Source organism: Pygoscelis adeliae, unplaced genomic scaffold (assembly GCF_000699105.1).
Source record: "Pygoscelis adeliae isolate BGI_AS28 unplaced genomic scaffold, ASM69910v1 Scaffold10, whole genome shotgun sequence".
In the NCBI taxonomy this organism is placed as follows: Eukaryota; Metazoa; Chordata; class Aves; order Sphenisciformes; family Spheniscidae; genus Pygoscelis; species Pygoscelis adeliae.
The window spans coordinates 2,569,217-2,593,210 of NW_008824053.1; the positions used below are offsets into that span (position 1 = coordinate 2,569,217).

Sequence of the window (23,994 nt, forward strand, 5' to 3'; positions counted from 1 at the left end):
TTTACTCGGTGTCAGCACGGCCCAGCAGGAACGAAAACATCCCTGTGTTATCAACACTGTTTCCAGCACAAATCCAAACCACAGCCCCATAGCAGCTGCTGTGAAGAAAATTAACTCTGTCCCAGCCAAAATCAGCACAGAGACTCTGAGCTTGTGTGGCTCAGAGAAGAAACAAGTCTTGTGATTGAAAGTTGAGGCTTTTCCCAGGTGTGTATGAGCTCCCCGCCACCTCCCGTACACGCACCAGGATTCAGGGTCAGGCCCCAGTCCCTTGAGCCCGTCGGCTTCTCAGCCCCTGTCTCACAGGAGGCTGCAGCACTGTTGCTCTTCTGGCGCGTTACCTAGTCACAGGCTTACTGTCTCTCCACAGAAGTGAAGCCCCATCTTCCAACTCTCTGGACCTTGAGGGCTCTGGTTGGAAGATGATATAATAATGTAAATTGCTGGTTCTCAGGCATGGACACAGAGGGTCACCTGGAGAGTTTGTGCTTGTTAAGAGAGATGAGAGGGTTGCGGCTTGTCACGCTATGATATACCGTAATATAAATGGGTAAATGGGTTCGCAGTCAGCTTGTGACTTTGCTCACACACGCAGCTGTTTGTCTCAGCAACAGAAAACTTATCTGGTAATATACAAAAATAATTCTTTGGGGGTTTCCCTTCTGAGTCCCATGCTGTCTGGGATCCTTTCTGGTTCCAGAATTGGGCTCTCCAAAGGCTGACCACACTATTCCCCTGACATCTGTGGTCATTTCACATTTCATCTAGCTTTCTCTGGCCTTCATTGCCTCGCAATTAAACCAGGCCTGAACTACTGTGAAAGCACAGTCTTTTCTTCTTTTTGAAGTTTTTGGATGAATTCTTAAGATGTATTATCAGCCAGGTTATATAAATTGCTTGTAAAGATTCTCATCAGTTCAGATCTTCAGTAAGGAAATACACATTTGCCACAAGTATCAATTTATCAGGTATTCTGTCATATATAAGCATGAGGGAGAAATTCACAACGCTTTCCCATAATCTTTCAATAGTGAAAAATAACATAGAGCTAGCTTCTGGAAGACATGACACCATGGATACTTATTTTTTGAAATCTTGTTTATCTTTTAGTGTTACAAACCCTCCTAGGACTAGAACTTGCTCTTGCTCATTTGGTAATGAAACTCCCACTTGTAATAGTTAGGGACTTTAGATGGTGTTGGAAGTGCTGCGTCTGTCTGTTAGTGCTTTGTGCTGCTTTCCAAAAGGCAGAGTAGATGCAAGAAGTAAAATGTGAACTAGGCAATTCAAATAAGATATTAATAGAAAGAACTCATGCCTTAGTCATCTTTTTCTTAACTGACATGATTTTTAAACAATACTCATTATCCTGGGTCATCTAATCTCACGAAAACAAATACTTGTAGCTTAAGTTCTTTGGTCTTTGACTGACTAACACTAATAAAATCAGTTACATGTTCAAATATACTAGAAAATATCAGGGGAAAAACCCCAGGTACTTGTTTCTGTCAGTGAATTAACACTTGCATAGCTTTGAAATTAATTGTTTAGTATGCTCATTACTCTTAGAAAAAAAAACAACGTTCTCATTATGTTCACTTGGTGAACATATGTATCTTGCAATACATTTAATGTTACTTGCTGTGAGGGAGATTACAACTCTTTTTAAGGAAATTGGGTAGATTAATGGAATGGGGTGGGTTAAATTGCTCTCCACATGCATTCCCTAGCATGCCTAGCCTACTCCTGAGTTTTAATTGATATATATAAAAGAGTTTAGCTGAGGATGCTCTGTGAGGCAACTGGAGTAAAACAGGATATAACCTGTGTATTGCAGGGGCTGGGCTAGGTAAATGTGCTGCATGCTAAAACAAAGCGAACAGACACGTGGGACCACATTTTATGCCCATAGTCATAGTCTGCATGTGAACAGTTGCATTTTCAGCAGCTTCATTGTGGCTGTATGCGTATTGATCTGTGGTGAACTTCAGCAGGCGTTTTGGGGCTGTTCATAAGAAACTTCCCCAACAATCTAGAGAAAATGGACAGAATCCATGAAAAGAGCAAATTATTACTTTGTCATATTAAGAAGCCTATACAGTTTTAATACCGCAACCTGTGACAGAGCCTGAAGAAGGTTTTTCTGATCCTTATTCTGGCTTTGAATTACCAGTAACAAAGATGAGGATTACTAAGGATTAAATACTCCAGATGCAACTCATTGGTTTCAGTAGGAGTTCTTCTAGAAGCAGAGTAATCTTAACCATTGAATTTTTACCAAATTTCCTGTTTCTAGTGAGAGATAAGGTCCACGTTAACCAGGACACCTTGCTAAGGTTGTTACTTTGCGGGGGGGCGGAAGCTGAAGACTTCAAAGCTTAGTGCTCTAAAGAAAAGCTTTCAAAATTTGAAGTAACGTCATATATTTTACAAAGACAATGCTAGACTAGCAGGACTTTTTGATGACTGCCTTGAAGTTACTGCAGTCCCACCTATGATGTAAATTGTATTTTTTTTCTCTTAACACCATCCCCTCTCTGCTTCCCCCTCCGCCCCGGTTGGTATTGGAGCGTTCCTAATAAGCATAGTGCTTCCATAATTTTATGTTTTATTTTGCTGAATATGCATGTAATTAAAAATCAGATTTAATGGCAATAGCTTCTTATGATTTCAGCTAAAAGGGTGACTTTATGAGATGGGAATAAAATGGGTGTGACACTTTTAATGAAATGAAATTTCTATACCAGAAATTTACGTTGGATCACCGCAGAGCATGTGCCAAACCTGCCTTGATTTATCTGAAAATGCTGTATCAGAAACAGGACTCCCAACTGCAGAATGTGTCCTATCCCGAATGACTGCCTTGAAATCACTTAGTTTGGAGTAGTATTAATTCAAATTCTTGAAAAATTACTCGCTGTAATATAACATGCTGTTTTAAAACTTTTACAGGCTTTTCATTAATAGATGATAGTGAAGATTAGAGCTAGTGTTTTTTGTGTAGACTTAATCATAGCCTTTAAAGTAGAAGCTGAGCAATAAACATCTAATGAATAGCTTATGGCAAGTTTATTCTCAGAAGCTATGTTACTGTGTTGGCACAGATCAACGTGACCATTTATCACTAAATTCTCAAAATTTAAAAACTGTAGCTATTACTTACACATGCTAGTCATTATCGTTGTACGTTACATATAAATAGTTTACAGCATTTTAGGATACTTGCAACCTAAATCAATATATATTAGTCATAATGAATACGTTCCCTTCTAGAAGAGGATGTATTAGGGAATTAAACCATTCTTTAGTATTTTTTAGCTTATAGTAATCTTTGTCTTTTAAAAGACATGAAAGAAATCATTGTCATGGGTTATTATTAAAGGAATTCCTTAAGGTAGTCGTATTTGAGGGAGTCATCTGCAATATACATTCAGTTGTGTTCTGTAGAGACAGACCACTTGGCTTTCTTCCCAAAGTGAAGTCTTCAAATTAATATGTGGAAATAATGAAAGGAAGTATAATACTTTGGTGGTGCTCATAATCATCAGTGTTGTGCAAAGCTGCAAGCTTAACTCTGCTATGCATGTTATGCAGCTGTGCCACAAGCGTGTACTCAACATGGGCTGATTTTACTTCTAGGTACTTACTCATAGCCCTATTTCTTTTTCCATCAATATAGTACCTAAATAGATTTCTACAAAAGTACAGCAGCATTGTAGTCTGATTTGCAGCCATTAATGATAATGGATTTATACCTACTTCATTTTTAATGAAATAAATGTGGCCATTTATGTAAAACACTAAATATATAATTCATAGGTTCCCCATTACTATACCAATAGCATCTTAATGTAAGATCCAAAGTTCATAGTACTCTGAAAAGTGATGTATTATGTACCCACATCCTCCATTGGGGAACTTGAGTCTTGCCCTTTCAACATCTGGAGACATCAAACAACAGCTCATGTGGCAAGAATGAGAATTTATGTAGCAGAATAAGCATGGGATCGGGACAAGTCAGATAACAGATGCCCAAATAATTCTCCTCACCAATGAGCTCTCCCCCTGGTCAGATGGTCAATGTGTTTGAGAGATTGGAGGTCTCGGGATTCCTTTCTTGCATGTCCACGGAGGTTTATTTTTGTTTAGCTGGGTGCATACATTAAGTGTTTAGTTGCAACACTCCCTCTAGTACTTTCTTCTCAGTTATTTTCCACTTACTGGCTGAGCTACCTGAATTTATTTGTTAATTTTACTAAATGTCTGACTAGCTGTAAGCTGCAGAAAACCAACCAGGGGACTGAAATGAATAGGAAGAAAACACCCTCACTAATTTTCCTTTCTGACAGTTTAACAGACCCAAAAGCATTTACATTACTTTCCCATTTAAGCAGTTAACTTCTGAGCAGTTCTTAAACACCAGGGACCTCTAGCTAGACCAGCCACCTTGGTCAGCAATCCAAGATTTAGGCAGATAGTATATTATTTAGGCAGTGGGAATATAAGCAATTTTTATATTGTATATGTGATTTAGTATATTCTGTGCCAGTTTTATTTCGGATTTAATTCTGGGACATGCTGCGCTACGTAGTCCTTTTGGATTTCTGCAACTGTTGCGCTTGGAGCCGTGCTCCTGCTGCAGAATTCCAACAGGAGCAAACATATGGGGATTCTTCCGTCCTTGGCTTGCCCCACCATTTGTTCCACATTTTAAACCAACTGGTGCTGTACCCAGTGGAGTACATCTGTTACAGTTTATTACTAGAAATTTGCAATTCATTTCGGTTTGCTAAAATAATTATAATATTCATGGCCAAGAGTACTGCATTAAGCAATTACAAAAGAGAGTAGGCAAAATTTTGCTAAAGTGTATGTGTGATTCAGGACCTACTGCCCGGTTTGGGTGATTTGGGCACTCGACAGCCTATCACCAATGAGTCAGATGTGCTCTGACAGTTGAGTTTGATCATCTTGAGAAATTAAAGTAGCAACTGAGATGCTGTAAGTGACATCCCTTATGTGAATGTCCCCGCTCTGTTTTAATTAAGAATGAAATAAATTAGCATAAACCACCACTGAATGCATTTGGTTGCCACATCTTGCCTGAGGTACTCAGCTGGGGAACACCCAGAAATGGAGCAGAATCTTTACTGCTGGAATTGCAGAGGCACATCTGATTACACCCTCTAACTCCTTCTGAAAGTCAACAGCATGTAGGCTGCTAAACAGTCTATATCTTTTTGAAAGTTGTAACCCACTTTTTTGTCTCTTTGTGCTTCAGGCAAGCTGGGAGTTACTGTATTGGGCTATGTTGTTATCTGCAGGTAGAATTTTCAAGTAGGTGACATTTCTGTTTTGTGGGAAAAATGGATTACTGATCAGTCCGGAGTAAGCATTAAATAGTTGATTAGAAAGTGGCCCCTTTGCATTAAAAAAAAAAAAAAAAGTCCCCCTAAACATCAACACAATAAAACCTTAATACAACAGATTACTTTTTCATCATTATCACCCACTCAAGCAGACTTTTAAGATAAGGAAGCATCCTGATATAATATTCATAACCCCATCATACTCATCGTGTTCAGTCTCCATTTCTGTAAGTCAGTCTCACACGTCTTTGACATATAGTAACAGAATAAGCACACCCTATTCACCACAGTGGAGAAGTGTAGTGCTAAAGTCTTTTTTTTTTTAAAGGAAAACTTACAAAACAAATTCCAGGAGTTACAACCAACAATATGCCTGTTTTGGTTCTCCATCACAGACCTGAGTCTGGATCTGTCGCTTGCATGCTGTTCACACTCACCCCTTGAATTAAGTGAGGTCAGTTTTGCTACGGAAACCTGTCATTTGCCTGATTTGAAAAAGAGCTTGGGTTCCAAAAAGCTGATTTAATTTTTCAAGTTGCACTAGTATAATGAAAGACATTACAAACTTCATTCTGCCTGTGTCGCCAGACCACCACAAAGTACAGCTATATTCCCAACATTTGTTTGTGTCCTTGCAGATAAAAGCATTGTAAGAGAAATGAAGTTAACTCATCAGCTCACTAGGCGTAGAAGCAGGTTCCTGTGAAGGGGAAGTTGGAATTTATACTGAAATGATGAAACGTCCAGAAATAACCCAGATCCTTTAAAATATTTTTGCTTGTTTTGCTTTACAAGTGTTACTTGGAGTGATATAATGAAGCAGAATTACGTCTTTCTATATGCCGTACATAACAAACATCCAGGAATGGAAACCATTATCATGGCCACTAAATATAATTCTGTTTTCTAGCAGACCTAGAAATGACCTTAAATACTCAAAATCTAAGTGGTGTGGACAATACAAATCTAAACAGATTTGTATGAAGTTGGGCTATAATATCGAGTAATTGTGTTTTGGTTTTGTATAGCACTGTAAATAAGTGTGAGGTGTGATTTCAGAGGCTTTGAACTTTTTTGGAAATCTTATCTACATTTTAATATTTTCTATTCTCTTTCTACAGAACATTCTGACTTTAAATCCCCGAAAACAGACACATGCAACTCTTCATTCAACTGCAGCAAAGAAACAAGTCAAGAAGCAATGGAAAAGGAATTCTGACAAAAGCTGTTCAGTAAGTGCATGTTTGTTATTGCATCTGGAACATGCAATAAGTCATTGAGGCTGAAATCTCACTTGTGTGAGAAATTCAAATTTGAGTTTCCTGTGTTGTTCAGTAGCCAAATTTGGCTCCTAGTTCTGTTCCTGTAGGTACAGAGTTACTTTGTGATCAGCTATTTACTTTTCAGAACTGAGTACATGCCATACTTTTGTCCTTTTCGGTGATTTAGCAAGTCTTTGATGCAACTTTTTCCCCTTTCGTTATGGAGTCTGATCCGTCTCAAGTGTCAAGCGGTATCACAGCTGGCTCACCACCTCCCGAGCCTCGCAGAGCCACTCGCGCTCCCTGGGTAGCCAGCGTCAGCTGCCTCTTCTGCACCCTGCAGGGCTGCTGCCCGCTTGCTCCTTTTCTTTCTGTTTTCCAGGAGTAACACTGGGTAGAGCAGCACTTCACTATCCCTCCTGAGACTTTTAAAGGTAATTCTATTTCAGTACAGAAATAGGGGAACCCATCATATGTACCTATTTTATGTACATATGTATCTATATATAGAGCTATATACATATGTATGTACTATATACATGACCATATGTATATACGTTACATATAAATACATAAAGCTTAGATTAAAACATGGCTCTGGTATTTAAATTTTGTGCATTGTATTTTTCAGGAAATAGGTGCTTTTAGAATAAATATTTTTTCATTATAAACTGTCTGTATTCTTCAGTATTTCTGCCATTAGATATCATCATTTTCTCTCTAGGTATTTAGATTCCTAGTCTCAGTGTGATATTTGACTAATCCTATCAGATTTTGTTGTCTCTTTGATCTCTCATCTTTGTAGTGTTTTTACTGTCTTCCTACAGATTCTCTTAGATAATCCTCTAAATTCAGAAGTCTTTTAGGTAGAGTACTACTACTTCATCTGCAAACTATTTCCCTTATGGTACAATGTTATGGTGTCTTTTCATAGTGTTATCAAAACATCTTCTCCCACTAAGTAGGAAAATTCAGGTTTGATAGTTGATATTCGTTTATTATTATTAAAAAAAAAAAAAAGCCAACAAAACACAAACCAAAACAAAAAACCCCACGTAGTTCCTCAGTTTCGCAAAATTATGAAATCCAGTATGACCAGCAAATATTTGCTGGGAGGAGCAATGCAGGGTAGCCTTAGCATTTCAAACATACTCTAGTATAGTTTCCTGTTTTGTAGCATTGATTATAAGAATGTCTCTCTTACTGTAGCTAATATTCCTATTTTCTTATTTTATTTATTGGCTCTAGGTAATGTTATAATAACTGGAAACTAACGAACATGAAAAGCTTCTGTTTGTGAACAGGGATGATTATTTTGGGATGTCTGATGCAGTTATTGCCCACAACTGTCTGTTCCTGCTGCACAGATAGTTGAGCTGCTCAGCAAGCGGCTCCTGGATGGCTACAGTTTACATCGTTATGTTTTCAGGTGACCTGTAATCAATACTGGGCTGTAAACGCCTCTGTTTTCAGAAACTGTTTGTTAGGAAGCTCAGGTATGCATGCAGCAGGGCAGCTAGCTATCTGTGTAGTAACCTGATTAGCTGTTCCAATGTAAATTATCCTAGTTAGTTAAACTTCAAACTATAGCATACACATCTATGTCTTCCTAATGGGTGTGTTAACACACATTTTCTAAAGCTTCTAGGCTTTAAGATCACTCTTGGTTATCTCTGAGCTTTCCCCCATATCAGCCTTGTTTGATTTTTGTATTCAGTTTATTCATACAATGTTTGATGTTTGAAGGTTTTGCTGTTAACTGTGAAAGTGCATAGCTTTCTAGAAATTGTCTGTCTTCCCGTGTTCCTGCTCTTAGCTGTGCGTGCGTACCTCATGGTGTCTCAAATGTTCTTGGATCCCCAAGGCCTGAGCTTCTTGGGCTGTGCAAACAGTACCGATTTCGGGTTCATCGGTAGCTTGCGTGCCTTGGCTGGCTTTTCATTTGAAAGACATTCTGAATGTTGTCAAATATTGCAGGATGATGTTTCGGCATAGGTTTACAATCTGATAAACAACTTGGTTTTTTAGTTCTGCATTACTGCGTGGAGATCCATGCACTTCTTAGGACTCTGCACTGACAGAGATCTGCTCATGTGTTGCAACTTGCAGGGTTAAAGGTTAGAAATAAGAAAATAGGTATATCTGTACATGTACACACCTTCATCACAGATAGCTCTTGTACTGTATATTATGAATTATTTGGTAGAAATGTCACATTATTTAGGTTGCAAGTCATGGTAAGAAATGTAAAATGCTTGAAGAAACTGTAAAGGGGTAGTCCTTGTTTTTAGGCCAGTAATGGTCCCAGTTTTCAGAACTGTCAAACTTTTCTTTACTCAGAAATGTGTAGCTTACTTTTACTGTGCAAGATTTACCACACAGCTTACTATTCTGGCAGAAAAAGTCCTACAAAACCAAAAAAATCAAACCTAAACTCTTGTGTGGGATCCCATTACATGAAAGGCATTAGGAGAAAATGAGAGACTTTTTACATTCTCCAGATCATTGTTGTTGAGTGGTTTTAATAAACCAAGAAACCAAAACGATAGAATCCTTTCCTAGCCTTCTTAAAATAAGAAAGCTAATGTAGGAAAGGATACATTGAGCACAATTTTCTGTTGTGGTCTAAAAAGCCATTGGCAGTAACGTTTAGGCGTGCTGATGAACAGGTCAAGCTCTATTTGAAGTCCATAGGAAGTATCTTTGTTTGCATTTCCTTAAAATCTGAATTTGGCTTTTAGCTTTGGATTCTTTTAAAGCTGTACTGGTGCTGCCTTTGCAGAATCACTGTTGGAGGGAAGGTGGGAGTATGAAAATACAAAACTAATTAAATTAACAGCCCTCAAAACTCCGAACAAAAGCTGCATCTGCTGAGGCATGCACACAGTGACTTTGTAATGTCTAATACGCTTCCAGATGGCAGACTTACATATTCCCTCAGAATAATTACACAAGTGAAATTTTAACGCCTAGCCTGCTCTGAGACACTTTGGGTTGCCCATTAAATGAGTTCTGAAGTGGAAACTGAGTGTCAATATCTTTCCTCAACATTGGAAGAGCATTCTCCTAAAGGAAGGTTCAATTATGCTTTCAATGAGTGCTATTTATTTGCTGTGTTAGCAACCAAATTTTGCTGTAAAAGTGATTTATAGCTGTAGGTGCAAGATCAGTCAGCTTTCCTTCAGAAATTTTAACTCAGATATTTAGATCAGAGTAGGTAAACTCTTGATTGCTGAGTCACCCTCGGTAACAGTGCTAAACCTAAGCATTAACACTCTGGTTTCTTCCGAGTCGTGCTGAAAGGTGGTATAAACAGATGCCACTAGTCTGGCTGGGGAAACAAAGGTTTCTGTTGGTCAGAAGAAATTAAAAGTAGAAGAGTTTTGAGATGCCTATACTAATAGTAAATCCTGGAGAAGGCAGCGAAATTTAGACCACGTTAGGTCATCAGTTTACAGATAAAACTAAAGCAATGAACTGTGGATGCTGTAAGGACTTGCTTTGATTTCAGGGTTTTCCTAGGTAGTTCAGGATTGTTTAGACATCTGATTTATGTTTTTATTTATGGTTTCCAACTCTCTATAATTCCATTTCTGTATGTATTCTATGCTTGCTGACATTAAATCACGAACTAGATGGGCACGCGTTGTGTGCATTTGCGTGACACCCAGCACACTGAATTCTGTGCTTTATGACTAGAGTTTCTAAGCATTATGGGACAAGTTCTGCTTTTACCTTGTACACGTGCGGGTTTGTTGTTTTAATGAAATTCACCTCTGCAATTTTTATAAATTCACTTGTCACTGGAGAATTCAGTGGGATATTGTAGTCCAACCTTTTTTTGTAATGAAACCTTGGAGGTGCCTACTAAGGATAGGTGGGAAGATGACATAAACCCACCTATATATTCAGATTTTCTTCAGTTTCTGCATTTAGAAATAATAGTAATAATTGCTCCAGATGGAAGAGTTGGAAGTATTTCAATGAGACAAGAAAGGTGAAAAGGAAATGGGGTTTAAATTGGTTTGTAGTTAATTGCCGTAGCCTGTAACAGTATTGATTTTCTGGCACTAGTAGCATTGTTCTTTGTCCTTGCGTTTGCAAAGCCCAATCAGCATTGTGCAACAAGAGCCTCTCTTCCTTGAACAACATCATTTTTAAGCTCAGCTCTTTTTTGCAAGGGGTATCACTTTTGGGCAAGAGTCTTTAACTGTCCTATAGTTCTTTCCAGCCGTTAAAGAACCAAATTCTTCACCTTGTCTTTTTCTGTGCAACATTAAGGTGCAACTACCAGATTGCTCTGTGCTAGTGGTGGAGAGTGAGGTCTGCAATTCATTGCAAGATGTAACAGATCATGTTGTTCTTTAAATTCAGAGGACAAGGTTGCTCCCTTAAAACAGTAGTAATAGGAGTTTGCTAAAACTTCAAACTTCTTTTTACTTTGATAGTATTTCTGTGGCTGTCACTGCTATATATGAACATCTGTAAAAAGGAATTCTTATTTTTAAAAAAAAAAGTTTGTAAGGACCTCTTAGTGTACAAATGTCCAAGCTTGCATAGAAAAACCTGTAAATAAGGTGATTCTTTCTCAGCTATAATCGGTTTGTTACTCTAAGTATTGCCTTGTGGTGAGATGGAAAAATGCCATGTAATTTTTGTGCGCAATCATGTATCACAGTTACAGAATAATCAAGTTAGCAGTTCACAATTGCAAACAAGTAGATATGAAACCCAGTTCACCCAAGGCCTGAAATCAGGAACCTTAATGAATAGATGCTTTTTCAGTGAATAATTTGGCCATTTCTAGACACGTATTGATGAAAGATTATATATTTATAAATAAAAAATAATCACAAATATTGTAAAATAGAGAACACTCATTAAAGGAAATCAACTCAATTATCTTTATAATCTAAATGTATAGTTTACCTTTGCAAATATTTATTTTTGTCTTCATTGCATATGAATATGCAAGTTTAGCTCTTTTCTGAATGAATATACAATGGCAGATGTCTCTCTAATCGCTGCTCTATTCAAACATTAATTGGTAGAACATATGTAGAATTCTACTAGTCTGAATAGGTATAGGATAGCAGCGGTCTTTTTAATCACATCACTATTCAACCACTAATTGGTGTGATGATTAAGGGACATTAGAGGGAGCACTTTGACATCTGATTCTTTGAACTGATGTCTGCTCAGGCTGCACTGTATTCATCATGGCCAGACTGATTTCTTAAATAAAACGCTCTGATTCCCAAATGTGGAAAATATTGCATTAGGATCTATTGAGGTGATTAGGGAATTTGAGAATGATTCTTTTATTTAACTAGTGATTGACTGTATATGCACAAACTATTCATATGAATAATACATGGGTTACTGAGTATCAGAAAGAGCTGAGAAGTAACATCAAGAGATTTTCTCTTTTCTCATAGTGTCAATAATTAAATATTAATAGACATTTTAAAATGTACCAGTTTAATCATTTAGCAGCCAAATTCCTACTCATGCATTTTTTAGATTAACTAATTACTCTGCATTTTCTCCTATCGATACCATATGCTGGCATTTATAACCGTTTTACTGGAATAAAGTAGTTTACATGTTTATATATGATAGCACTTACACTTGCTCTAAGAAATGCATATTATAGTCCTTGAATTTTCTGTTTTATTTTAGTTTCAATGTCTTAAGGTATTTTCATTAGAATACCTCAATAGCTTCTAACTTGCCTGACTGCTACAAATCAGTGCTTTTATGCACATTTTCTGTGTATCAAATTGTAAATGCTAGCTGATGGCAAGTTATGCCAAATCCTTTTTGAGTCCTCTGCAAAAGGTTCCTTCTTACCTTGTGGCTCTCCTGGAGTGCTGTGCAAAACCACCTCTGACCTCTTAACTTCCTCTGTTCAGAGTTCTTCAGGTTTGGTGTCCTTCAGGTTTGATGTTGGATGATTCCCCTTCTTATAGAGCAGCACTCACCAAAGATTTTTAGTTCCAGGTGTATTTCTGATCTTGACCATTTCAAAACCAAAGTGTCTCGGAGTTGCAAACTGTTTGGTTTTACACATACGTGTATGACAAAATGAAAAATGCTTGTCTGCTGCAAATGCTGAATTCTAGGTAAGTCTGATCAACTCATTCCCCTTCATTAAAGCTGAGCAGATCAGAGAGTAGAGATAAGACCAGAAACAATCTTCACTGTTAACTTTCATCTTCTGCTTAGCCTTATATTCTTTTAGATGTGGATTTCGTTATGTGCACTTTCCTGTGGTTATTGGATGGAGATAAAGGTGCCTTCTTGTGTTGGTGTATTGGAAAACAGAATAAATAAGAAGACGACTAGCTTCTCTTTTTTCAGCCCCTCTACTCCCACTTTTTCTTTCTTTTGTAAACCATTGCCTATACCGAAACCTATACTGCTCTTTCCTTTCCTCTCCTAGACTTTCTTCTTGTATAGCAAAAGCCCCATCTCCGTTCTGTTTAGAAATCTATAAAACTAAAAATGATCATGAGCTTTAGGTTGAGAAATTGTAAGTGCTTGAACATTGTTTCTTGCAGAAACCTGTGCCATTGTTAGCCTGCTAGTAATTACTCACTTCAGATCTATTTATGTTGTCTAAGTCCTGGAAGACATCTGCTCGCTGGAAGTAAAAGGAGCTGAGAGACCAATTTTAGTGTGAAGGAAGTAGTACAGCTTGCTGAATGCTGTATTTTAAGCAGGGCTGGTAGCACTGTCCAATACTAAATTGCACTGAAGTGTTCATTACAAGACCCTGCTTGTAGTTTGTCTGCAACTTTGCCATATATTTGGACAAAAATTTTCCAACTACCAGTCCATCAATTCTTTTATGCATATATGACAAAATCAGTCATATATGCATATCCATAAATCACGTAAGTATGAATGAACACGTCTGGCAGAAAAGCTTGTTTTTGATCTTTTAACCAATCCTGATAGTATTATATTAAAAAAAAGCACTAGCATCCTCATGCTTTGAAGCAAGGATGCGTAACAGGCTGGGGATTGAAAAAGTATGTTGGTACAACAGAACTGTCCAGAAGCTTTGAAAACCTTATCTTGACCAGTTTCTGTTGCATTTTTATCGCAATGTACAGTCCTCAGGTGGAGAGCAGTTAACTGCCTCATCACTCACTGCTCCTTTGCTTACAATATTTAGTACTCTCTGCTTAGGGTAGTGTCCTGGTTTCAGGAACCCTTAAATTTTTGGTGGTGCATCTCAGGAATGATTTGAGATTATGCCTTTGTTGTTTTATAAACTGATACATTGTTTGAATATAGTGTTGAAAATGAACATAGTATCCCATCCAGTATTGATATCAGAAGTAATGTTTTGGGGATTCTTCAGTCTGCAAAAATCCTAGGTACTCCTTGGCACAAGAACCTTCCTTATAGCGTGTGCGCTTCATATTGATGAAATGGGAACTGGTGGGTGGCCCAGTCTCTGGAGCTGTGGTGTTGCCATGTCGAAGCATGTTCCCTCTTAGTCTTTCTGGCTGTGTGTCCGTTCCAGCAGTTCCGGCTGTCTTCAGAAAGCTACATGTACGTGTTTTCTGCAGCCACTTCTTCCATCTCCAATCAGTCCTGTTTCTTCAGCCAGTATCTGGAACAATCACTCAGCAAAACTTTCTATTCCCCTCTAATACTGAGAACAGGACAACAACCTACTGTTGCTTAATTGCTAGCTAAAGTGGCAGAGGTTTTCTTCTATAGAGCTAAAGATCCTACCACGTGCATTCCATTTGAAAATTATCAAGTTGTAATTCATGTCTTGTTGTATTTTTCTTTAAAAAAATAAGTTGAAGATTTCTTGTTCATGTGCCATGTGAGAGGAATGTTCTTAACATTGCTAAATCAAGTAAACAAATTAAGAAGCATCCAAATTACTACCTGTACAGTTGCCTTAAAGGATATGCACTGTTCAGGAAAGACAAACATAAAGGTAAAGCATTTTATGTTAATAATGCAACAGACAGTAAAAAGATAGCAAGGGTAAAACCAAACCTTTATGGGTCAAAATCACTTTAGGGAAGGGCAGTAAACTCATTTCTAGTGTGCTGAGAATGTGCTATAGAGTCTCCACACAGCAAGTTTAAATTTGGCTATGGCTGTAAATAGAAATCAATCTAATCATAGAATCATAAAAATGTAGGTTTGAGAGGGATAGTGAGAGAATTTCTGGATTGGGACAGAATGAAATATAGGTAGACACTTCTTGACAGGCATTTGTATAACGCACTTCTAAAGGCATATGATGTTGGAGACTTCTCATTCTTGTTAGTGTTTAATCAATGCAACAGCAAGTTTTTCCTAAAATATACTATATTTCATTTGTTGAAGATCAAATTGTTGTCTTGTCCTTCTCCTACTTGCAGAACAATTGATGATTGTTCCCTTTTGGTATAAAATCTGTTATATCAGAAGATTCCTGTTAGATATCCTTCCAGTTCTCTTATTTTCCTTCAACTCTTCTTTGCTGGTCACGTTTTCTGAAGCTGTTATTTTGTTGTTTTTCTTTGGATTTTCATTTTCTGCATCTTTTTCTAATCGTGATGATGGAAAAACTGCACAGTTTTTCAGCTGGGACCTAGCTAGCACCAAGTAGAATGAAATAATTTCTTTGCCTCACACACTGAACTATCCCACAATGTGCTGTTCCTTCTGCAAGAGCATTGGATTGTCTTGTCTTCAGTTTATGGCCTAAATTCTGACCCTTCAATTTGGCCTAATTTTTAAATTCTTATCTTGCCTTTTAAAACGTTTAATATCTCCTCCTTCCCTGTTTCCCTTATTCCACCAAACATGATGTCGGTAGAAACCATTAGTACATTCTTCTTTTCCAGCTATCCAAGTCATTGGGGTCCTGGGTGAATCATGAAGCATCTTGATTCAGGTCCTTTTTCAGTGATAGAAAACAAGCTAGGGGTTGTTTTTCAGTAAGTTGTGCACTCACTGGATATTTGTTTTATCTAGGCTACGTTTTTAATTGGCTTATGAAAATGTGGTGTGGAATACTTACAAAAAAAAGTTTACTCGAGATTTGTCACATCTACCACTGATTCGTGAGACCATTCATCCTCTTAAGGACAGAAAATAAGATTGATTTAACTTTGTTTTTTACATGCCTATGTTGGCTTTTTTGATATTGCATTATCATTTTTAATAAAAGTACTCTGTTTTCTCTGCTGGGGTCTAGAATTGCTATTTTCACTCCCTTTTTTGTAAAGGGAAACGTTATGTTTGTCTCTGCTGGCCTTTTGGAACCCCAAGCCCTCAGAGTCTTTGGGTGCCATTGATAGTGGTCTATGGATTGCTTCAGTCAGATTGACTCAGTGATATATGAACTGCATCTGTCTGATAAAAACAAAAAAAAATCCCCAACCTCTTTTTTCAATACTCAAGCCTGCAATCCCATGTTCTTGCTAAAAATAATACTTACAGTAATAGTTATTGCTATACCATGCCATCTTCATAAAGAGAGCAGGGAAGGCTGTGAATAATTCAGTTCACTCTGCGTCGTTTGTTATTTGCTCTCCTTTCCTGTACATAACCTGTACTTCTCTTTATTTTCTTCTTACTTCTCATGTATATAGAACCTTTTTCTTCTTATTTTTTTTTCTTCCTTGCTAGTTGAAATTTGCTTGGTGCCTTAGCTTTCTGATTTTATTCCTACAGTGCTTGTGCTGTTCATTTATACTTAGATATTTATCTACTTAGGTATGTGTCATAGTTTCCCTGCTTTTATGATTTTGATTTCCAGGCCATGGGGGAGACATGGTATGATCATAAAGGTCTGTTAAGTGCTTTTTTTTTTTTTTTTGCTTTGCTCAGGAATAGTTTCCCTTTGTGCATTTCTGTCAGGGCTTGCCCTCTCTCCTGCTTTCCTTTACTGATCAGTATATCTTTCAGGAGACATACCAACCTGATCGCTGAGTCTATTGAAATTATATTTTCTGAAGTTCACCGTCCTCATTCTGTTACCCTCACAACTTTCTATACTTGAAATTGATTGTAATGCTATTAGAGAGGTAAGTCATTGTAAGACACTTTGACTTTCTATATACAGCCTGGAAAACTACTGATCCTGATAATGGTAGCGTGCAGGTATTCTTTGATGTGATAACTGACAAACTTTGTTAGTAGCAGTCATTAAATCAGAAACGCTAACATAACATTTTTAAATAGTATCAACTCTTCCTAATTCAGGTATCATCAAGCTGAATGGACTTTAGCCTTAAATTTAGCAAATGGGGAAAGTCATAGAATAGATAATCACAGAATATAATGTTCATCAAGCTTTTCTTTGGAGTTAATTTACTATAAATTCTATAAAAGAATTACCAAAATTTATTTTATTATTTTAGAAGACAAACTCAGAAGTTAAGGAAACTATTTAGATCTCTGAACTGAACTAAACAGCTCAAAGATGAATTTTGAGGAGATTGTTGTTAATTCAAATACACAAAAGTTATTTGGAATTTGCATCCCAACTTGTAAAGAAGAGTTTCAGACTGAACTGGAAAACAACTTCAAAAAGAATATTAAGAGTATGAGGATAACCCATAAGGAATTGAAAAAGATGGGATTGATGGGCAAAGGAGAAAGTACAGAGGGAAAAGTGAGAACTTTCAAAAGTCAAGTTGAGTCACACCTGGTGAAAGAAATTAAAACAAATAGTAAAAGGTTATTCAGCTATATAAAACAAATAGTAAAAGGTTCTTAAGCTATCTAAATTAAAAGAAATAAAATAACAAGGAAAGCAAGTGTGAAGATAGGATTAAACATCCTGGGTATTGTCTAAAATCTTTGTAAATCGTTGTTCTAGTTTCAGTAAAATGGGAGTAAAACAAGAGGTGGCTGATGGGCAGACAAGTGCAGAAATGGAAATTACCCCAGGCAGGGGGCCAGAAGGCCAGAAGGAAAGCTTGGAGGGTTTCATCTCTGAAGTCAAAGGGACAGAAAAATGTCAGTAAAAGTACCACAGAAAAATTGACATGTGAAATTACAGGCCTAAGAGTAAAGCAAGCTGTATGTTATGGTACTTGATTAAAGAATAGCCGATGCAGTTTCTGTATGTTAAAAGATGGCAAATTGATGGGCAGCTATAACTCTGTTAGAGTTATAGCTAACTATATAGTTAGCTATAGTTAGAGACTAACTATAGCTAACTATGTTAGTCTCATACCAGCAGCTTGCAGAACTTTTAAAACAAATTTTGAAGCAAAGATTTATTAAACACATTAAGGTAAATAGAAGATGGAATAAGACATGTTGGGGTTTATTGTTGGGGATAGATCATGACACACTGACAAGGTATGCTTTTTTTTGGCCAATTAATAATGAAGTATCGTCTGCTTAGATTAGAATAGTAACATGGATAAGGGATGGGCTAGAAAGGAAATGAGAGTGAGTAGTGCTTAAAAAAGAGCTTCCGGGCCTTGAGCAGAGCTTGTTGAAGGATCAGTCTTCAGATTCATACCGTTTAATATTTTCATTAATGAGCTTGACATAAATATTAGGAGCATGTTACAAGAAAGTCGACAGGCACTGTCAATACAGAAGGAACTAGAACATCATAAAGAACTGTGTGCCACTGAGGTTTAGAATAAAAAAAAGATAAGAGTAAATGTAATAGTGCAATTAGGAGGAGGCTGTACAGCCAAGGGCTGAGGGTAAGAATGACTAGGAGCTTAATAGTTGGAATTAAGAGAGAAGACGATTTAGGAATACCAGCCGATCAGAGGGTGATGGTTCCATCAACTGGATGAGAAAATCTGAATGTGAAAGCAAGAGAGTAAGTCTGATCATCCACATTGTCACTTCCAGTCTCCTATATACTTCACTGTTTTGGACCATAGGTGTCTGACATAGCGTGCTCAAGTTATTCAGTCGACTTTCTGTGCCGATTGCTACCTGTTAAAAGGGGATATTCACAGTATGTAGAATAAATTGCTTTTAAATCACTTCAGATACCGTAGTGATGAGTGTCATTGAAATGTTCATGGGGAAAAGTAGTTTTGCCTTCAAGTAAGGTTTTGAATAGTGTGCAGTAAATAAGGCCACACACTAAGCACAGACGTTGAAAGGCTATTGATTAGGTGAGCACTCTCTGTTCTGTCTTCTGAGTCAGGCAGCACTTCTGTGTAAAATAGCGCATGATCATATCATTAAAACTGCTGTTTTGCTGCATACGCATGAAGGGGAAAAATCAAGTTTTGAAACAGCAAACCTTTTTTAGGCATTTTTGAATTTAAGTGCTTGACTTCGCAATGTCTGTGTTTGTTTTAAGGTGACCTGTATCATCTGTGGGTTCTGCTGTGTTCTCTGTACCCTTACTTCAGCCTTTAATTTCTACAAACATTACTGTAGGAATGAGGTTAATAAACTGGGATTATGTACCTGAATGTTAGTTTCTGTCCTTGTTTACCTATGTGGATCATTTGCGGTTTCTCTTTACTATGTAACAATTTGTAGCTGACAGATGTAGACTGATGCTGTTAAATATCTTTTTAAGGTATGTGCTCTGATGCATGCTCTTTTCACTTGCTACTGATACTCTGCGATGCAGACATCAAATTGCTTTGAGGCTGATTTAGTTGTATAAAAAAATTCCCAGATAATAACACTGATTTTGATGCCCTTCAGAAAGATAGATGTTAACTGAACATTTTCTCCATTCTGTAGGGCTTCATCACAGGTTGGTCCGTAGCTAAATTATGTAGTTATCTTTTGCTTTAGCGTTTCTATTTCTTGACTCCCCCTTCCAGGACTCCTAATATCCTTAAAGTATTAGTCCCTTGGATAAGCATTATTTCCATCCCCAAATTAAAAAGACTTTTCTTTCTCAGAAGTTGCCATTGGCTGTTGGAAGGAGTCTTTCATTGCTGTGGAATAAAAAAGGATTGTCAGGGAAACTGGCTTAGTATCTGACCTCTTGAAACTCAGTCTAGCTAATGCTGAATCACCAATACTTCGTAAAGTATTGATGAGCATTTGTTTCTAACTTTTGAAGATTGAGCCCAGCAAACTTGTTTTAAAAGAAAAGCGGGGGGGGAAGCTTCGCTTTCACTTCTGTTGCATCTGAAGTCATTAGAAATAGTAGATATTGAAAATCTTTTAAGGTTGGATCTATAAGCTTTAGGAACAAACTTCACTTCCTTTATAATCCTACTGCATTTCGACAATGCTTGGACCATTTTTCCTATCCTGTACAATCTGGAGGCTACCTACTATCGTTTCTTTAGTGCAAAGCTTTCAGAAGCAACTTTGCAAGAGTGTAAGAAGTCAATGAATGTCAGCCAGTAATGCATACACAGTAACTATTTAAGAGTTGGGTGAATTTAACACAAATTTTAATTGCTTAAGAAATATGTTTTACATTCTATTTCTCAAAGATTGTAACACCAGTAGTATTAGTGAACAGTAGTAACATAGAAGCTGCGTGTCTTTTACAGAGTACACGAGAGACAAGGGGGCAGCGCGCATCAGAGTATGCGGCCATTTCTTGTGCTGGAAGAGTAGTCCTGTTGTTGGCTTTTTCTCTGGAGTTTCTCTTTCTCATTTATATTTTTATCTGCATTTATTTGCTAGTGAACGGACAATCAATGCGAGAAGGATCTTGCATATATTTGTAGCAATAAGTCTGAAAAGCTCTGTTGCCACCAGGGCTCTAGAAAAGCTGTGGAGAGGTACAGGGCGTTGCTAGGCAACACCACATGGCCACAGATAGTATTTTTCTTTTAATTTATTTATTCTCCAGTTTGAGTGTGTCCTGCTTGGAGCCATTTGGGTAATAGTTAAGCAAGCACATAGAAATCAGAGAGCTGCAGGAGTGGAATAAAGGAACGCAACATAAAAAAAATAAGAAAGGAAAAGCCATGACACGTAATGAAACAGATCAAGAGACATGAAATAATTAGTAAGGACTAGGGGGAAAAAAGTAAACAAGCGTGGGGAAACAGACCAGGAGAGGAAAAAACCAAGGTAATGAAGAAAAAAAAAAGAAAAGGAAAGATAGGCACTATTGAAGAAAAATTAAAAATTGAAAGCTCAAACAGTGTCTACACAAGGGAAACAGGGAAACTGCCAGACAAGAATATGAATTAAAAATCGGAGATGAAAATGGCTTCGAGAAGCAAAAGGAGAAATTTGGTAATCGTGTTAAGAGAGTAATGATTGTTTGTTTCTTTTTCCTTTGCAGCCACCCTGCTCTTTCCTATTGCTCTGTTTGCGCATATGCAATAGTAGTAGTGACACTCAGGAGCTGGGGACTGATTAATAAATCCAGTATGTTTTCCAGAGAGGAAAAATAATTTAAAGTTAGGGTTTCAGTGTTATTTAGAAAATACTCAGTGTGTATGTTTGAAAATAGCATTTTCAAAACTAGTTACTGCATTTTGTTGTAAAATTTGGATACTAAGGGTACTAGGTTAAGCTCTGGTTGCAGGGAGGGAGTGGGTTGTTCGTATTCTCCAAGTTAAACACATTAAGCAGGGGCAGGTCTGTCCTGTGCAGTGTTCTGGGAACTAAAAGCCCTTCACTTGCAATAGTTAGAGCGACTTCTAGACTTGAGAGTAGCATAGCCATGTGAGGAAAACGCTGTGACAGAGCCAGCCCTGCTGAGAGACCCAATGTATTAGCTCAGGAACTGTGACCTAGCCCAAATGTCTTGAGGAGCAGAGTTTGTGGGACCTGAACTAGAATCCTCCAAAGAGTGCTAAGACTAGCTCATACCAAGAAGCCTTGCATCACACTTCTCTTCTGGTGAATCTTGGTTCCATATGTCCCTGCTTGCTTGGGAATTGCTGGGAAGGTGCTTGCCTAGTGCTTTGGGGCATTGCTGGTATCGTTCACCTCAGCTTGAACACAGCAATTTTTAAGAGACTGACAAGAAGGGGAATACAGCAGTCTGAGCTGTCTGAAGGCAGGCCAGAAGGTTGTGGGAGAAGCAAGCTATTCAGGTTGAGACATGAAAGCTTCCAAAGGAGTAAAAACCTTACAAAGAAGACAGTAAATGGGACACAGAACTAGAAGAGTGCATAGTGCCATACTGAGGTATCGGGTTGTTAGATGCTCTTCTCTCTAAGGTGGTAAATGGAACTGAGACCTGAGGCTATATATTTATCCTGGATGTTGTTTTCAAACTGCATGTGAATAAACAGCGTTACAGCAGCATTCTCTTAATGCTTTTTCTGATGTTCACTATGAAAAGAACTTTTGAATGCCCTGCTGACAAATGTAGCTGCTCATAAACCCTGTTCGTTTCTATGTATAGGAAAGTTCTCGTTCATGTCATTTCTTGCAGAAAAGAAACCAATACCGTTTATTCCCTTAAAATTGTATTGGGAGATTCTCAAGCTTATTAAACATGCATGGTATCTTATTCAAAGAGAATTACACTTATTTGAGCAGTTTTCCTTCAGTTTTGATTATGTCTGTGTGTCTGTAAATAGATGACACAACAGATGGTGATAACTTCGTAGGATCTGCAACCATTGTAATAGCCCCATACCTCTGATTTTCTGAATAGTTTTTGAGAGGGAAAAAATATTTTACAGCAACAGTGTTTGCACTGGCCTACTTTGTTGTTCCCCCCCGCCCGAGACTTGACTTTCCACCTCCTTAGCAATGAGTGTAAGCTTTCATTTTGACTAACCTGGCTTGATACATGATATTTAAAGATATGTAATTGTGTTGACTGTTAAGCAGTTTTGGCTCCCAGTGAACCGATTTGGTTGTTCTTTGTACATTCCTATACATGCTTTCTAGTTTCATGGGTTGGTTTTCTTTTTGTGCTTCCATTTGTTTCTTCTGACTTTGTATATATTATAGTCTGAGGTCACTGTCTTACTGTATGTGGACCCTATAGTGTTCCAATAAGGTTTTAGATACCAGTCAGTGATGAGCATAGTAAAGAATGCATATAAATTTAGTAGTCTTTTCACTATTTTTTTCTTCATGGTATTTTGAAAAAAGAAAAAAAAAAAGAAAAAAGCGAGTGTTCCTCTGATTTAGCTATTTTAGATGGCAATTAATATAAAATGTATTTAAATACTTGGCTTTCCTGAACATCTCAGTACAAGGACATTTCTTTTGAATTTCAAAGAAAATGGAAATAGAGGAGAAATTGCAGCCTAGTTTTTTTTCCAGAGATATGTGAATTGTCAGCTCACTTACATGTCTTCTCATGACATTTCCTGCTACCATCTACAGTTACTTCAGAGTCAACATGTAGTTTAAAACGTAAGAGCTGAGGGAACATTTTGTTGGTGTTTGCATATGGCTCTCATAGTCTATGAATGAGCTTCATATTATTTTAAGTCAAATCATTCTTCAGTTTTTCGTGAGGAATGATAGTGATGGAAAATCTGATACAAAGTGCCAGCATGTAACACAACCGCACCAGGATCTTGACACAAGGGTTGTGTTCTACTGGCTGCAGCCTTTTTCCTAATTCTTATTCCTTTGACTCGGGTAGGTAGTTCTCAAGCAAACTTAATATTTCCAGTTATTCCTCTGGGGAAATCTAGTCTCAATTTCATATTTGGCTTTGTCTGTGGTAAGTACCTTCAACTGTCACATGAGGAAATTTGTTTCATTGCTATCTAAGTCATCTTTTATGCTGTGATACTGATTTTCAGATAACACGGTAATCCAGAATAGAAGCGCATATACTCTTTTCTTGGTAATTCACCAAGTCAGAGGATGGGATCTTAATAGTATTTTTTGTGGAATTGTTTCAGTTTTTTGCAAAGAAAATTTGGAGGAAAGATGCTCCTTTATGAGGACTTGGCCAGTGAGCATAGTGACATAACCACATACGGTTATGGCAAGAAATATCATCAGTCACAGGCTCTGAAGTATTTTTCATGCAGAGCTGTCACTGTTTACTTCTACTAAGCTAAGCAGAGGATGGGATTTTTCACCCCTCCCTGCAGGACAGAAACATTGGGTTGCTTGGAGCCTGGAAGTCAGAGATCCTACGGTGTTCTCTGTACATGAGTCTAGTCCTTTGGTACTCTCACCAGTTCCTCAGCTCTTGGCCTTGTATTTAGCATCTTTTCAGGCTCTTTCCAGGGGGCTTGAAGACTATTTTGTGGTAAGTCTTTTAGATGTTGGAGAGAATTAGGAGTACACAATTTAGCAAGTAGTACATGGAATATAGTTTAGCTGGTGCATGTGTTTCTATAACTGTCAATAGAAAGACATGATCTATAAGATTAGGAGAGAAGGACCTTGGTAGGACCTTGCTGTTGTGGTTTAACCCCAGCCAGCAATGAAGCACCACCCAGCTGCTTGCTCACTCCCCCCCACTGGGATGGCGGGAGAGAATCGGAAGA

General features: G+C 37.7%; 1 protein-coding gene across 1 annotated transcript in view; it reads left to right on the plus strand.

Moving 5' to 3' along the window:
* DPYD (dihydropyrimidine dehydrogenase) overlaps positions 1–23,994 on the plus strand; it is a 372,912-nt gene that overhangs the window by 16,153 nt on the left and 332,765 nt on the right. Inside the window, exons 2-3 of the mRNA XM_009333861.1 lie at positions 5,282–5,324; positions 6,491–6,601. Coding sequence (XP_009332136.1) covers positions 5,282–5,324; positions 6,491–6,601 — 154 coding nt within the window. The remainder of the gene's footprint in view (positions 1–5,281; positions 5,325–6,490; positions 6,602–23,994) is intronic.